The sequence below is a fragment of the Brachycentrus maculatus genome, unplaced genomic scaffold (genome assembly GCF_059751285.1).
Source record: "Brachycentrus maculatus isolate JH-2025_06_01 unplaced genomic scaffold, ASM5975128v1 h1tg000077l, whole genome shotgun sequence".
NCBI classification, from domain to species: domain Eukaryota; kingdom Metazoa; phylum Arthropoda; class Insecta; order Trichoptera; family Brachycentridae; genus Brachycentrus; species Brachycentrus maculatus.
Window position 1 is genome coordinate 1,141,991 of NW_028280831.1, and position 15,445 is coordinate 1,157,435.

A 15,445-nucleotide genomic window follows, 5' to 3' on the forward strand; every position below is an offset into this window, starting at 1 on the left:
GTATTTTGTTGAAAATTACAACCGCTGAAAAAGAATACCTCCGTTGTCAAAACCTCGTGTTTCCTAAAGTGCCAAAAATACGAGGAATTTAAGAGCGAACCAAAAATAGCGCTGTTACGCGATTGACGTCATTTCCACATGATATTGCATATCGTTTTTAGACTGGCAATAATTTACTCAATTTCAAGGTAGTTCCTACCCAAGCGTTCATAATGTAATAACAATTTACAATTGTAAAATGTTTCTATTTCCAATAACTACATAATATTACATTTTTTACAAGTATTTACCGGAATATATCATATTTGTCATCCCAAAAACATTCTCGAAGAGACCACGATTCTGTGTTTCGTTAAATTTACGAACAGATTTGTCATAATGTGTAGCATTTATGAGCAATTTTTAAGGCCAGTCGATTTCCCCGTTTGAGCTACGCAGTGGTTGTAGGAAATACGTTTCTCGTAAAACGCGTTAAAATTTGAGTGGTCGTCAGGCCTGTGCTTGTTTTCTTAAATAATATAATTATTTTATATTTTTGGGTGGGATGCAATTTTCGTAGTAACTTCGATTTATACGGCAAGAAAAGACATTCGACTTGAGTAGTAGCCTGCGTTTAGAAGGGAGCCATCTTGCAATCTAATCAAAGGTCTTCGGCTCGCTGTCCTATTGTCTGGTGGAAAGCCAGTTTATTACAGTATAATATAATAAAATGGCGTTAAAACGAATTAATAAGGTACAGTACAATTCGATATATAACTTTTATAATCTTCTTTCAGTTTTCGGACGCCGTAGATTACATCTATTTTACGCCCTGCCGAATGTTTTACCGATGTGAATAACATTGAAATTCCTTCTCGATAATTCCGAGCATTCGCATGGCTCATAGTGTCGTGGCTTGACAACTTGTCATTTTGTAATTTTAAGTTTCATTAATAGTTCAACGTCGATGTAAGGAATAGGTGGAATATTCACTTCGGATTAACTGCCGCGAGGGTCTCGCCGTATTCTAAAATGTCGGAATTGAAGTATAACGACAATTATTATTAATTCGCTGCCCGTTTTAATTTCAGCAAATTTTTCGTAATTGGTTTATCTAATGTAAAAATTTCGCAACGACGGATCAATAAGTGTGTTGCAAATTGTGGTTTTATGTGAAATGTGGCAAAATGTATTGTTTCGGTTTCCTCTGATGTAATTAGTAATTCTCGAAGTACTTGTGAAAGCTTCAGTGACATCTGTAGAATGAGACCGCTGTGATGAGCTACGGAAGTAAGAGCTCTCAGTGCCGGGAAAGGGGACAAAGTGTCGATACAGCTGTGACACCATCACCTGACTGAATTGTTATATGTTGTAGGAACTACAAGACCTTGGCAGGGATCCACCTGCACAATGTTCTGCAGGTCCACACGGAGAAGACTGTAAGTTCCTATTCCTCTTCTTACTATCACTCCATACCTATATCTTTATTTCAGTGCCGATGATTCATTCTCATAGAAGCTATTTACATAAGATTACATGAATTATTTATATACACATACATTATTTATAAGTGTTTATTTTGTTGATAGTTGGTAACGTTAGACTGTTTAGTAGTCCTTTGTCATTGTGAGAATTTTCAACCAATTCATTATCATCAATAACTTATCATATAAGAAGAATTTTCTTTACAAATAAATAAACATTGATGTTCATTCCGGGAACACATTTTTATCTCTTAAAAGTAGCCCGTGTTGCTTTATAACTTAATACATTTAGTATTTTGATTCATGACTTACATTGGTAAAAACCAATGTAGAAATAACAAATTAAAAATAGCAATTGGTAGTATATTTTAAATAATGGGTAATTGTTAACAATATAGTAATAGAAATGTAATGAGTTTGAAGGTTAGTGATGGTGAATTCATGATTTTCTACGGAAACCAAGTTTTTGACATTGTTTTGTATGGCATTTCATTGTTAAGACATGTGTTAGGTTCAATGACCCTAACTTTTTCCATCTAATTTTCAAATATCATGCGCCACTCCCTGGTAAAATGCACTTTTAATACTAAAAATTTGCATATGACATGACTGATCTCATCATCAAAAAGTTATATATTTTTTTGTTGATTAATTGGGTTCAATAATACTTTTTTTATGTTTTACTAGCTTACACTTTTACTTTTTGTTTGTTTTTGTATACCATTAGATAAAATTGTAATCAGTATTGGAGAGAATAATTAAAAATTAAAACTTAGTAATTAGAAATTAGTCTTCAAATTTCTGCATTCATTAAAAATATTTTTGATTTACAAATGGAGGTTTGTTCAATGGAAGTTGAACTGTTTATTCAATATTTACACCTTCTATTTTAAAAATGAAAAATAATGTAGACAAAACTATTCCGCTGTTTTTCCTACTTCTTACTCGTGGAAATGAAAATGAAAGCTTAGAAATGCTTCATAGAGGTGTTGGGACATATTTTGTTTACTTTTTTTTGCAAAATAGTGCATATCACTTAAGCCATGTCTTTAAAATCCAAAAGTAGTACTTCAATAAATAAAACATGTCATTACCGTAGTGTGCTGTTCATATATTTGAATTTTAGAAATTTATAATGTAACACCCTATTTCATATGGTGGTTATGTTCCAATAAATTCCAGCATCTAAACGAAAAAGTGTGAAATGAGGTCATCTTAAAACGTACATACTTATGTCTTAACACATACTGTAACGATATCAAAAGTGCTGCAAGACGACATGTGAATATCAAAGCAACAAAATTTCACCCGATTTTCGGAAATATCGATACCACATTCAATTTTAGGGAATACCAATACTACAGAGTAATACTGAAATCAAAGCAGAGTTTAGCGGGTCTTACTATATTATAGTCTAAATTTATATATATTGGGTGCAATGAGTACATTATTGAAGAAAAAAGCATAAAGGCACAAAGAAAGTAATATAATACATATTATTTATTGACATCTCATCAAAGATGAAGAAGAAAATGGAAGTCTGGGCATTTACGGGGCTGACGACCGTCATAGGCTGGTTTAAGTGATCACTTTACACACGTGTAACATAATGATTCAAGAATAATGTTTCAAAAATTGGTTCATATATATAGAACTTCCAAGAATTTGAGTGGTGTGGTTGTCAATAATGGGTAGAATTTGTGAATGTTACACGTGTGTAAAGTGATCACTTAAACCAGCCTATGACGGCCGTCAGTCCCGTAAATGCCCAGACTTCCATATTCTTCTTCATCTTTGATGAGATGTCGAAAAATAATATGGAAATAACTCCTATAATTGGACATAATCCAGATGTTGTGAAAAAGTATTTGGACACACTAAAAATGTTGTAATATAATACAGACTATTAAAGACTATTATTGGTTGGTTGGAAGATATTGCTTTATAGCAATAAGCCCGCCAATGTACACACATATTGTACAAAAGTACAAATAAATAAATAAAGAATTTCCCCTTTGAATTTTAAATATTTTCCATATTAAATTGATCGAAAGGTAATTTTATTGACAATTTATGAGCGTTCTATAAGATTAGGAACCATAAAACTACTCTACTAAAAAGTAGATAGAAGCTATAGTTTTGGTATGATTTTGGATTGCATACATATAGAAAACATCAAAATATTATATTCCATACCAAATTGAGTTCAGATTCTAATTGATAATATGGGAGGAGGTATTTCTCATTGAATAATTACTAAAAGTATTGAGTATATTTTCTGATGTCACTGATCTTATTCAATATTAAAGATGTTGAGTGTGGGTTTTTTTATTTTTTGTATATGTATAGCTTTTTGCGAGTAAGTTTAGTTTTTATACTGTCAATGTGAGATTTTTATGGAAAGTTTAGTCAAAATCTGTCAATTCAATCTGGGATCAATGTCAAACCTCTCACATTATTTTCACTGATTCTTTTGACCTTGGAAATTATGAATATATATTAAAGAAATTTTTGCCATACAATTTAAATCTGGTAAGTTACATTTCTATGGTTGATGACATCTAAGACCTTGTTTCAAGGTGAAACATCTATGGGGTTAAAAAAGTTATGAGAATTTCCCATTAGAATGAGATATCGCAGGAAATTGTTGGTTTTAAGTAAAGTCACTTAACCATCAAATTTTTTAATGAACCACATATTTTTGGTTTCAAATTTTAATATTTTATCCAATAGAGATTTGTTATGGAAAAAAAAATTGAATTTTATTTTGAAAATTTTAAAGCGTACACATCAGGAGTGCTCCCGCAAAACCACCGATACTTGGCTCGGTTCAAGGTCTCCAGTGACGGGGTCTGTTAGTGATTTGCGTTTCATTGCATAATTTGGCCATTGCTGACAATCTATCGGCTTTCGTTCATGCACCAATTGCACCTTGTATGGGTACATTGTATGTGTATTTGCATGCGCCGCAACAAAGTCAGTAAGATTGTAAACTTCGAGGACAACACGGGTAGATGTTCCCGGTTCTCCCGGAGTCCTCTGCTACGCCTCTCCGTGCAAACTAAAGATAACCTCCCGGCTCTTGGCGAATCACCGGCACACCCTTAATGTTTAAAATATTTAACTAAATGATGTATTCGTGGTTTTGTGGGCGCACTGTGGACATGCGCTTTCTCTATAAGAGCTAATTTTCCAAAATTATTTAAAAGCTTTACAATTTTAAGTGTAAAAGCAACTCGTGGACCCGGTGTTGTATATTAACTGCTACATTTTTGTTGTTGCAACTATAGATAAAATGAGATACATGCAAAAATGCTAATTTTTAATAGAGGAAACGATTACAATACCATCAAATAATTATATCTTAGAAAAAAAATATTGTCTACTCCTGGATGCAGATGTCACGTCCGCTGCTCTACTGATCGAGTTAAACAATTTCGAGATTCGAACTTCTATATATATATAATTATTTCATATTATGATCGTTTCCCTTTTTGTTAATTGTTGTGTGAAATGTTTATAATTTTTTATAATTTTATTTATTTAGATATTTTATAAACTTTATTTGCAGATGAACTATGTGTATTGTTTTTTACACGTAAAATACATATGAATAACTTAAAAATTTGTCAATTTGTAGATAATGGTAGTATGTACTTGTAAAAGGGGTGGATATCTTTTCCTTCATAAAATGAATCACCCATCTGACATTTACTTTCTCCTTTACGCTTTTGTCCTTAAATTTAAAATTTCAATGACTAATTCTCTGCACAAATTTGTCATGTTGTGTGTCGATTAATATGGTGATGCATAATAACACATTTTTCTCTGCATTTCTTAAATTATGTGTTCTTAATTTTCATTTTTCTTTTCTTTTTAGTATTCCACTGGCAAGCCACAATAATGGGACCGGTAAGTTTGTCATGTTCACTTAAAACAATATTCAGTAAAAAAGGTATTTAAAGAGGCTGTACTGTTAATTATCATTACTTGTAAATGAATTTGGGGTAGTATCAGTTTTGGGTTTTCTATCTTAAATGGAATAAAACTAATATATTTTTTTTTAAATCCTAAAAAATACTCGTCAACAACTACTGCTAACGGCAGCAAATATAACACTGCACTCGGTTGTCATTTTAAGGTCATATATCGTAGTCGTACAGGAGAATGTGACCAAGTACCAAAACGTAAAATGTTCAGGAGGGCCATTTAAGTCACTATTGCTTGGCAAGAAAATAAACACCAATGCAGTTAGTCATTTTTAACTAGTCAATATATTATACTTCCAAGTTTAAAATCCTTTGGGATTTTTTCAGGGCAATATTAACCTAGTAAGATGTCAAATAGTCAGTGATCACGTTTTTGTAAAACAATACAGTCGGTCACTTTCTCCTGTATGACTACGGTATGTCTAGCTGGCAAAACTGATGCATTTTATCATTGTAAATCTCATTTATAAAATGTACACGTTAGCCTACCGACATATCGTCAAGTGTGCAATACGAGGCTAGCACGTCCTTGGCAATCAATGTGTGAAAACATTTTTTTTGCTTTATTATTTTCTTTAAGTTAATCTACTTTATCTTAAATAAATATCTTTTAAAACTATTTAAAAGGGAAAGAAACCTGTAACTTCGAATCCTTAGAATATAATAATTTTTAATAATTGGTTACACGACAAAAAAAAAAAACAAATTCCATTATTGGTTTTCTAATTAAGTGATAATTAACTTATTTGATTTCATCATTGTTATGTTAACCCTTTGTTGAGCCAAATTCTCTATTTTGTTTTCTTATTCGCACATTTTTTTATCACACAATGAAGCTCCTTAATTTGAAATCGAAGGTACTAACATTTGAAAAATTGAAAAGAAGTCATTTATTTTTCATTTTATAAACCGGTGCTTGTGGATGTTCTGGAAGAAATTACAAGTAGCAATTCAAATTGGTAATTTGAATAAATTAAAACTAAATAAGTAAAAAATTTATCGATATAAAAACCTCTTTTCTGATAATTACCTTTATTAACGAGCTCTTTCTGTATTGGGTTCATTCAATAAATTTTCTTTTCATAATTTTTTGACCTGTAAGAAGAAAAAAAAATTGTTTTTCTTGTACTGTTCCGATACATGTACAATAAGAAAAAAAAAGTATTCTGAACGTAGCAACAAACTAAATTGTGTGTTCCCTTTATAAATCGAATTATGTAATTATTTATTTTTTTCTGACTTTTATCCATACTTAATGGTGCATAGGGCACTGATCGATGCATAGATCGATACAATGTCAACTTGATTATTAATTATATGAAAGTAATGTCATCAATCCTGCACTTCAGGTATCAGTCCACAGCAATAGAAAGTACTCCCAAGTGTCGCCAACTTTGCACAGTAATGTTTAATGAATAATAAATGAAACTCCGTTTGTAATGTTATTTTTTTAAATATTGATATTTAGTGTTTTTTTATGTTTAGTTTGTCTATTGTTTCAAATTTTTAATTTAAAAAAAGAACTTAGATATGCTCAAGATATTGATTTAATTTCCACTATCCCGCAATCATTAATATGTATAGCCCCCTTATCTAATTAGATTGAAAGCGATGATATTAATTATTTATACAAAATTCAAATGGTTCCGTATATCATCTTGATTGACTTGTATAATAAGATAGCTAAAACATTTGTTTCATGGTATCCGTATCAACTAAACCTCAGAATGGCTGTTAAATTGGCGTGTGGAAAGAGCCAAAGTGCAATTCGGTTAGCTCCAAATATGGACAAAATCATGCGGTATTGACTCCATCTGAACATATCCTAAGGGGAACTTATTAGTTGGTTAGTACTATTTTTATAGTGCGCTGTGAGTTTCATCTTGTAGGTTTTATCCATTCAAATTAAGTTTCTTCAAAATTGATTTACAGATTCTGTCATCTTGCTAACGATTTCAAATTATCATATTTAATGATGTTTTTGTTGTTTCCAGGTTGACAGCCCTTATCAAGGAGGTGTATTCTTCCTCACCATACACTTCCCGACAGACTATCCATTTAAGCCACCTAAAGTAGCTTTCACAACAAGGATCTATCATCCCAATATTAACAGCAATGGCTCCATCTGTTTGGATATATTACGTTCTCAGTGGTCACCAGCACTTACCATTTCAAAAGGTAATCCATACATTGTTAATTTAAATTACCATAGAACGTCCATTGTCCGGATTATACAAGACGATTTGATATTGAAAAAAGACAGCTAGTTTTAAACTGAATACTTTTATTTTCTGCAAACATTAAATTATAAATGTGCATTTATATTTCAATGACCTTTTTCTCTTCTCAATCAAATGTCTTATCAGTGTCATGCCAATTAAATATGTAAAGTCATTTATCAATATGGTCCCGAGTTTTTGCATTATGGCAGAATGCAAAAACCTAAAAAATAATTTCAATATTATCACTATATATTTACTCGCCTATAAAGCCGAATGTGTTACAATGCTTTAAGTGATGTTCCGCATATACATGTGGATAATGGAAATATAATTAGCAATAGTCAATAAAATATTTGTCCATTTCATGATATTTATACTTTATTCTCGGAAAGATTTTTGTAATCATCAATAAAATATATTTTACCGAGTCTTGCTGATCTGTTATCACAGAATAAGTTAAGTGATAAATAGTTACACAACGTTTTCATTTATTTTTAAATATGTAGATTGTATGTACATTTAACCTGAATCAGGAATTTCTTTTCTTTTCTCACTCACACTCACTTCTTAAAACTAAGACAACAAATTCATATCCGATACGGAGCAAAGTTTTATTATTATTACAATTCTGAATTGTGGTTTGATGAAAGCTCTAATGGGGTTAGATGTGAAACCCATGTCTTATTTTCAAATAAACTTACTATGAACTGATAATTGTTGATATAATACTGATAACCTCATGTTTGGTTAAAGAGCACTTCATACGTTTCTCTTATCGATTCCGATGGTGAATCGAGCAAGACTTCTGAAAAAATGTCTTTATTTGACACACATTTTTGACATTTATAACTATTTTTTTCAATTAAAGAATTTAACAAGTCAGTTACATTCAGTTTTAAACGTATGTGATTACATAACAAGCACTTGTGGTGGCCAGCACAATTTATTTGCACACATATTTAGAAACCTTTTTACTTGCTCTTCTTACTGGGAGGGGGACATGAGGTAGAGATCAAAGCTAAAAAGTCAATGATAAAATGCAAAAACAAGGAACACCACAATATTAATGTTAGCTCATATTGAAGGATCTCACCTTATAAACGATCTCAGATTGTAAAAGAAAAGTCAATTTTAATGTCACTTACCAACTATGTAATTCACTTCTTAGTCCTCCTTGCATCCAATGGTGTATAAAGCACCACATTATTGATTGACGAGGTGTTAATTTACAAGTTTGTTAATTATATCAATGCAAGGAGTGGAATGTATTAGGCGGGAAAATTTATGATATACTCAAAGGACATTATTACTCTATATGGGAAAGGTAAAGGTGGAGGGCTAGTAGGTAATTTTAATTTAAAAAAAATAATAGCGCAGCTCCGAGTTGATATGAAAGAAAAGTGTCCTAAATATTTGACAATTGAGGTTTGCTGGTCATGATTTATACGGGTATACGCAATCATAAAAAAATTAAAATCATTGGGAAAGAATAACTTTTATACATTTATGTTAACATACTGTGCTCTGTTTCTCATTTGATATTCTGCAGATATATATTAATTCTAATCAATAACATGTACTTTCCTATGTCCTTGCTAAGTCAGACTCTACTAATGTAGTTTATATTTAGACATGTATAGCATGTGTGGATAATTTAACGAGCGAGTTATGTTTGGTTGCAGTACTGCTGTCCATCTGCTCACTGCTGTGCGACCCCAATCCCGACGACCCGCTGGTGCCGGAGATCGCTAGGATATACAAAACGGATCGCGAGAAATATAACGAATTAGCTCGAGAGTGGACCAGGAAGTACGCCATGTGATGAGTCGGCCGGACGCACTTCACTCCCCTCCCCAGCCAGCCCCGCCCCCCCGCCGCCCTCCGCCGCCACCCACACCTCTCGGGCCGCAGAGGGAGCGACCCGAGCCCTAAATTACTACTTGTTTACCAGTTAGCTCTATTTTATGTATTAAGTATCAAATAGCTTTTGTTCATTATGGCATTCTTATAATATAATTGAATATATTGCGGTTGTAAGGAGACTGGCGTATTGATTTCCCCGGTGGGGCCGTCCGCCCCTGTTTTGTGCCCAGTTGGTCCGATAGCCGATAGCTGTTCGCATCTCCCGGGGGCTAGCTGCTAGGATCGGTCAAGTGTTGCCAGTCGTGTTACACCTACCACTCATCTGTCTCGATGTAGCGTATAAGATTTTTTCTAATTGTAAACGAGTAATGAATAATTGCGACGAGACGTGTCGGATCTTGTGTAGAGTTTGCCGTGTAAAGTTATACAATCACCTCACTGATACTCCTTCGGGATTATGTGAAATTATTTATTTCTTCTGCTCAAATAGAAAATTCACTTGTGATACTACTATATATGTTTGCTAAACAGAGACTTAAATCTCCTTGAATAAAAACAGTACTTGAATAAAACAGTTTAACCACATTAGTTTGACTTTTTGTAATATATATTTAAACATATGTATGTTGTCTTTGCTGATCAGTGGGCATAAAATATTTATGTAAGGATTATTAATTAACAATAATAAAATGCAAATTCATTTTGCTTGAATTTTTATGATTTGTTATTGGATTATGATTTTATTATTACCTTTTGTAATTTCTCTTCTCCAGGTCATCTTCCCTCGTGTACTATTATTACTTTTGTAAACATCATCCTCAATCTCCTCATAGCATTACTTGTTATTTTATTAATATCTGTGATAATCACTTAATAAACTATTGTTATTAACAGATATTGAATATCAATCTATTGTTATTTTCAATATGAGATTTACTCTTTGCTTCTTCGGCGCTTCTGCAAGAACAAATATCTCTTAAAATTCTAGATATCGCACATGACCAAGTAAAGTATAATGAAGTAGTTGACATCACTTCAGCTCTCTGATTTAGATATTTTAGGGAGAGCATTTAAATAGACTCAAAAATACAGTTGTAAAATTATCACAATTTTTATAGGTTGGATTAAATTATTGAAGGCTTAAAAAAAAACCAATGAATAAACGAGACGCGTTGTAATTTTCTTTAATATATTATGAATAAAAGAGTCCCAAAAGCTTATTTTTCAGGAGGAAGTAACAAATGATATTGTAACAATTTAAGAATATTTTACTTAGTGAAGAATTTTTTACTACTACATTTTTGTTAGTGAAAAAAAATTTCATAAATATATCAACAAGCTAATTGCAAAATACTTGAGTAATAATGTTATTCCACAGGTGTTTCAGCATTTTTTTTTCGTGTGCAGTAAAAGTTCATTGATCTCGGAGGGTATTAGCGAATCTCATCATCTAAACTGAATTAGTCCTGAAGGAGAACGGATGAGAGGTTACATCTGTGCATATAATTCAAGGACATTGTGAACTTTTTCTCAAAGTTAACAACTCCACAATTAAAATTTTAATAAACCGCTTGTTTTGACAAATCCTATGGTTGAAAATAATTGTAAACTGCTGTCAGTTAATATTTTTATTCATAAAATTAGTTGTTTTTTTTTTTAAATCTTTGTAATCATCAAAAATGTAAAAAATATTAACATCATAAGAACGCATTTGAATACAATTTACTTCCCCGAGAGTTTAATTGAAACGAAATACTTTTTTTTATTAATTTACAAGCACAACAGCATAATTTGAGAAATTTTACTAATTTCAGATGTGCAATGGTAGAACTTGCATACATTTTTACTGTCGGTTTACTCCAAAAATAATGTAAAAAAAACATCCAAAATAACTTGCAATGTTGACCGAGTTTAAAGTAAACAGCTTCTTGGCCAAGAATTATTAATACAAAACTATCTAACGTATAAAAATTCAAATATTTGGTTGTTAGAAGAAGCACTTCTATTTGATATTTTGTTAAGTAAGAATGTTTTTTTTAGTACTGACACATTGTTATCAGGTGGTATTTTCATCAACCCCGACCCTAATTAGTATTCTAATTGAGGTTGTGTTCTAATCACAAGTAACCGCAAACCCAATTCCGATCTGTACACTGTTTTTTGGCGTCTCGCGCTCTACCAAAAGTAAGCAAATAGAACGCTTATAAGCGTGTCCTGCTCTCTACTAACAGTATGTAAAAGACGCATTTAGGCGTTTCCCGCAAACAATGTGTTAATAATTCTTGGCCAAGAAGCTGTTTGTTCTGAAACTGGTTAAAATTATAAGATATGCAAATAGTGATCTTTGTTGACATGAAAATTTGACTATATTTGTTGTACGGATATTCTTTTAGGAACATAATCTGGCTCCGTGATGTAATGGTTAGCATGTTTAGCTACCGTGCTGGAGGTCTCGGGGTCCGATTCCCAGCGGGGGGTGAAAATAAATATTAGTGATATTACACTCTAATATTTATTATATGTTACTCCGGACTGGAGCAGCATATAATAAATATTAGAGCGCAGGAGTGATCACCTTCCCTTCATGTAAGTAACGATCGAGATAACACAGCGTCAATACAATGCAGTGCCCTATGCACTATTGGGTGCGGATAAGGGTTAGAAGAAGACACAGGTGGGGTAATTTTTTAATTTGTTTTTTAAAAAAGAAAATTCACACATTCAAATTCTTTATTCGTTAAAGTTACAATTCGGTTGTTTCGAGATTTTTGGCATTATTTATTTGTTCGATCTGTTGGTAGACATTATATTTGGAGTGGTTTCTTTGGGGATCGCTGCACAGGGAGTTGTCCGGGGATGGGAAGTGCTCGGTGGTGATGAAGTAGGGTTTCTCGGTGGCCAGGTGTTCTCCCACGACATTCTCGTCCAGGGAGTCCCTCTCGGACTGGCTGACCTGGTCTTCGTCGTTCTTGTACCAATCGTTCTCATAAGCCCGGAGCCAGATGGGGTTACTGCCCTGCGTGCTGTGCTTGTTGGTGTTCGGAACTCTGCCTCCAGCGCTGCGAATTGTCATATCTGATTCTCCGGGAACAGTGGATTCTGAAATATGCAAATTCTCATTATTTTGCAAATTTATTATTTTTTTAAAGAGAAATATTAGTGTATTTGTTATTTACACAAATATACAGTCCAGGGTAATATTGAATAAATATTAAAGTGAAAAAATCACTTATATTTATTTGACCCCCCCTGGGAATCGAACCCGGGACCTCCAAAACGGTAGCCGAGCATGCTGACTATTACACTACGGAGGCAGATTACATAGTTGTTATTTTATTATATCTTCCGATAGCGTGATAAAATTTGTGCCACCTGTTTAAGGGGAGAGAATGCTAAAGTTGACAGTATTGACTTGATAAATAATGGCGTAAGACATACCATAAGCTGTGGCAGTCGCAGCTTTCAATCTCCTAATGTAGCTGGCTCTCTGTGTGAGGCACAGCATAAGGCACAGGATCAACAGGACTCCGAGGAACAGGCTGACGGACACCAGCCAGAACACGGTCTGGTTGGCTGTCACCATATCCACCGACAGTGGCTGGTACTCCGCAGGTTGGGTGTCCAGCACGTTGAATTCCTGAATCACATACAAATTAAAGAGATGTATTCAAATATTTTTTTAACTCACATATTTTCTGTCAATAAAAAGGTATTTTACGGGTACAAATTGTATTAAAATTACTACTGTGATGGAGCAGTTTTGCACATTTGCAAAAAAAAAGCATTGTTTTTGAAAAATAGCCATAAATTTTAAACTAGTAGGAATTTTTAAACAAGAATTTCAGAGATATTTCTTCATAATCCAAAGTATTTAAATTATAATGTATTTTTGAGGTTCCCTGGTTAATAATATCCTTCTACTGACATGCGTGGGCAAAATCTTATAGAAATATTGCTCTTACCCAACTTTTTTTACGTTCAAAGTATGACATAAGCAAAGACTCATACGAGTCATCCTTGTTTCTTACAAGAAATCTTAAAGATTTGTATATGCGTCATCCGTGGCGAATGTGTTAAATTAAATAATAGTTTGATACACTGTACCTTTATTCACTTTCAATGTTTTTTATATAAAAAGTGAAATTTTTGACTTTTCAATAATTTTCTATAGAATGATACATAAATAAAGATTTTTTTTAAAAATATATAAATAATAAAATTTCTTTAAAATAGAAATATCAATGATTTTTCATTGATACTGTTCATCTCCCATGTAACATGTAGATAAAACATTATTATATTTAGTTTTTTGAACACATGTGTCCAATGTATTGCACATATTGTGGGCGTGCATGCTGTAAAAACCGACGAGTAAAACATTAAAAGTTGATGACCATGATTTGGAATTAATATGTGACTTATATCAATTCCAAATCATAGTTGTCAGTTCAGATAAAAGTTTTAAACCTTAATAAATAAGAAAAACTAGAAGGCTGACACCTATCATATTACCAAGAGTATACTTGTAAAATTTTACCTTAAATAATGAGTCCAATTGCTCAATGTTTTTGTCAACAAGAGTCAGCACTTCATCCACCTCCAATACGGAGTGATCTTTACCATTTACAAGATGCATATAAAGATCAGTTTTGGTCCCGTCAACGGACCCATCCTTATTTTCATGCACTTTGAACTCATCCACGTTGACAATAGCTCCCGTCACATTGGCCAAACTCTCTCGGAAAGGACGAACTCTGTCCCGCACTTCGAATGGATGTTGGCGTAGTACAAATCTGACACGCTGATCTTCCCGTAGTAAGTATATAAATACTCTGGCAACGTCCTGCAATCCTCCTGTATCATTTGCAAGCACCTAACAAATACAAAGTAATCAATTAAACATTTATCAAATGCATACAATCAATCTGGGTAATTTTATGTTCCCGGATCAAAGGAAGTTCAAATGTGAATTTTTATCTCTGAGATTAATGGCAGCATAGTCAATACAAAAATATTTTTTATTAATTTATAAAAAAAACCCAATTTTTTTTATGAAGTATGATTTTTGCAAATATAATTTTTTCTGTTACTATAAATTAAATAAAAGAATTAAAACATGCATATTTGATTTTAAACCGTTTAAAAAAAAATTGCATGCTACATATTTATTTAATAAGTTGCAGTTCTGAATTGTTATTCTTATGTCATACATTATTAATATGTACTACATATCGCTCACTCCTTTCAACATTATATATCAAAAATCTTAAATTTTCAGTTTCAGTCATGTTTTCGGAATGCCGAAAAAATGTACTATATCCCAGCAAAAGCGGCATATTTTTAACTTTTTATTTACCCGCTACAGGGCAGAAAGTGTTGTTTTTGCATTTTGAAGAAAAGGTATTGTTCAATTATTTTTTTTAAATATATTAAATATTTTTCAAATGGAGAAAAAACCTTCAGGTTTTACCTAAAAAGATCTGTTGCACAGTAAAAAGTTCAATATTTTGCTTGATATTTATTTTTAATACATTTCATTATAGGTATTCTTAAACTTTAAAAATGATCTCAAAAATCAAGTTTTTTTTATATACGACGTTGTTGAAAGGAGTGAGCGATATACAGTTTTATTATGATTTACAATAATATTTACGATCAGATGATCTCGACTCGAAAACTGAAATTCTTGTTGGAAAGGTAGTATATTTGATGTACAATTCATAAAATATATGCCTAATTGTAAGTAATTGATTGTATCTTTCATAACAAAAATGTAAAGTTATTCGTGTTGACTATATAATTAATTATAAGTAATTAGACTGCATAAAATATGCACGTGTTTCAAGAATAATTTATTAGAATAATCAGAAACAGAAAACAGTATTTAAAGAAATGGTAAATAACATTA

The 15,445-nt window shown here is 32.3% G+C and overlaps 2 protein-coding genes across 2 annotated transcripts in view; one reads left to right on the forward strand and one right to left on the reverse strand.

Moving 5' to 3' along the window:
- Window positions 1-414: 414 nt before the first annotated feature.
- Window positions 415-10,252, forward strand: eff (ubiquitin-conjugating enzyme E2 eff). Its single transcript, XM_088257287.1, has 5 exons — window positions 415-733; window positions 1,355-1,418; window positions 5,344-5,375; window positions 7,447-7,630; window positions 9,357-10,252. Exons 1-5 carry the CDS (start codon window positions 710-712, stop codon window positions 9,494-9,496), a joined length of 444 nt encoding a protein of 147 aa, XP_088113413.1. The 5' UTR covers window positions 415-709; the 3' UTR covers window positions 9,497-10,252.
- Window positions 10,253-11,828: 1,576 nt separating this feature from the next.
- Cad88C (cadherin 88C) overlaps window positions 11,829-15,445 on the reverse strand; it is a 66,574-nt gene continuing 62,957 nt past the window's right edge. The window contains exons 26-28 of the mRNA XM_088257289.1: window positions 14,075-14,410; window positions 12,976-13,174; window positions 11,829-12,636 (exon numbers count right to left, since the gene is read on the reverse strand). Coding sequence (XP_088113415.1) covers window positions 12,281-12,636; window positions 12,976-13,174; window positions 14,075-14,410 — 891 coding nt within the window. The 3' untranslated portion in view covers window positions 11,829-12,280. The remainder of the gene's footprint in view (window positions 12,637-12,975; window positions 13,175-14,074; window positions 14,411-15,445) is intronic.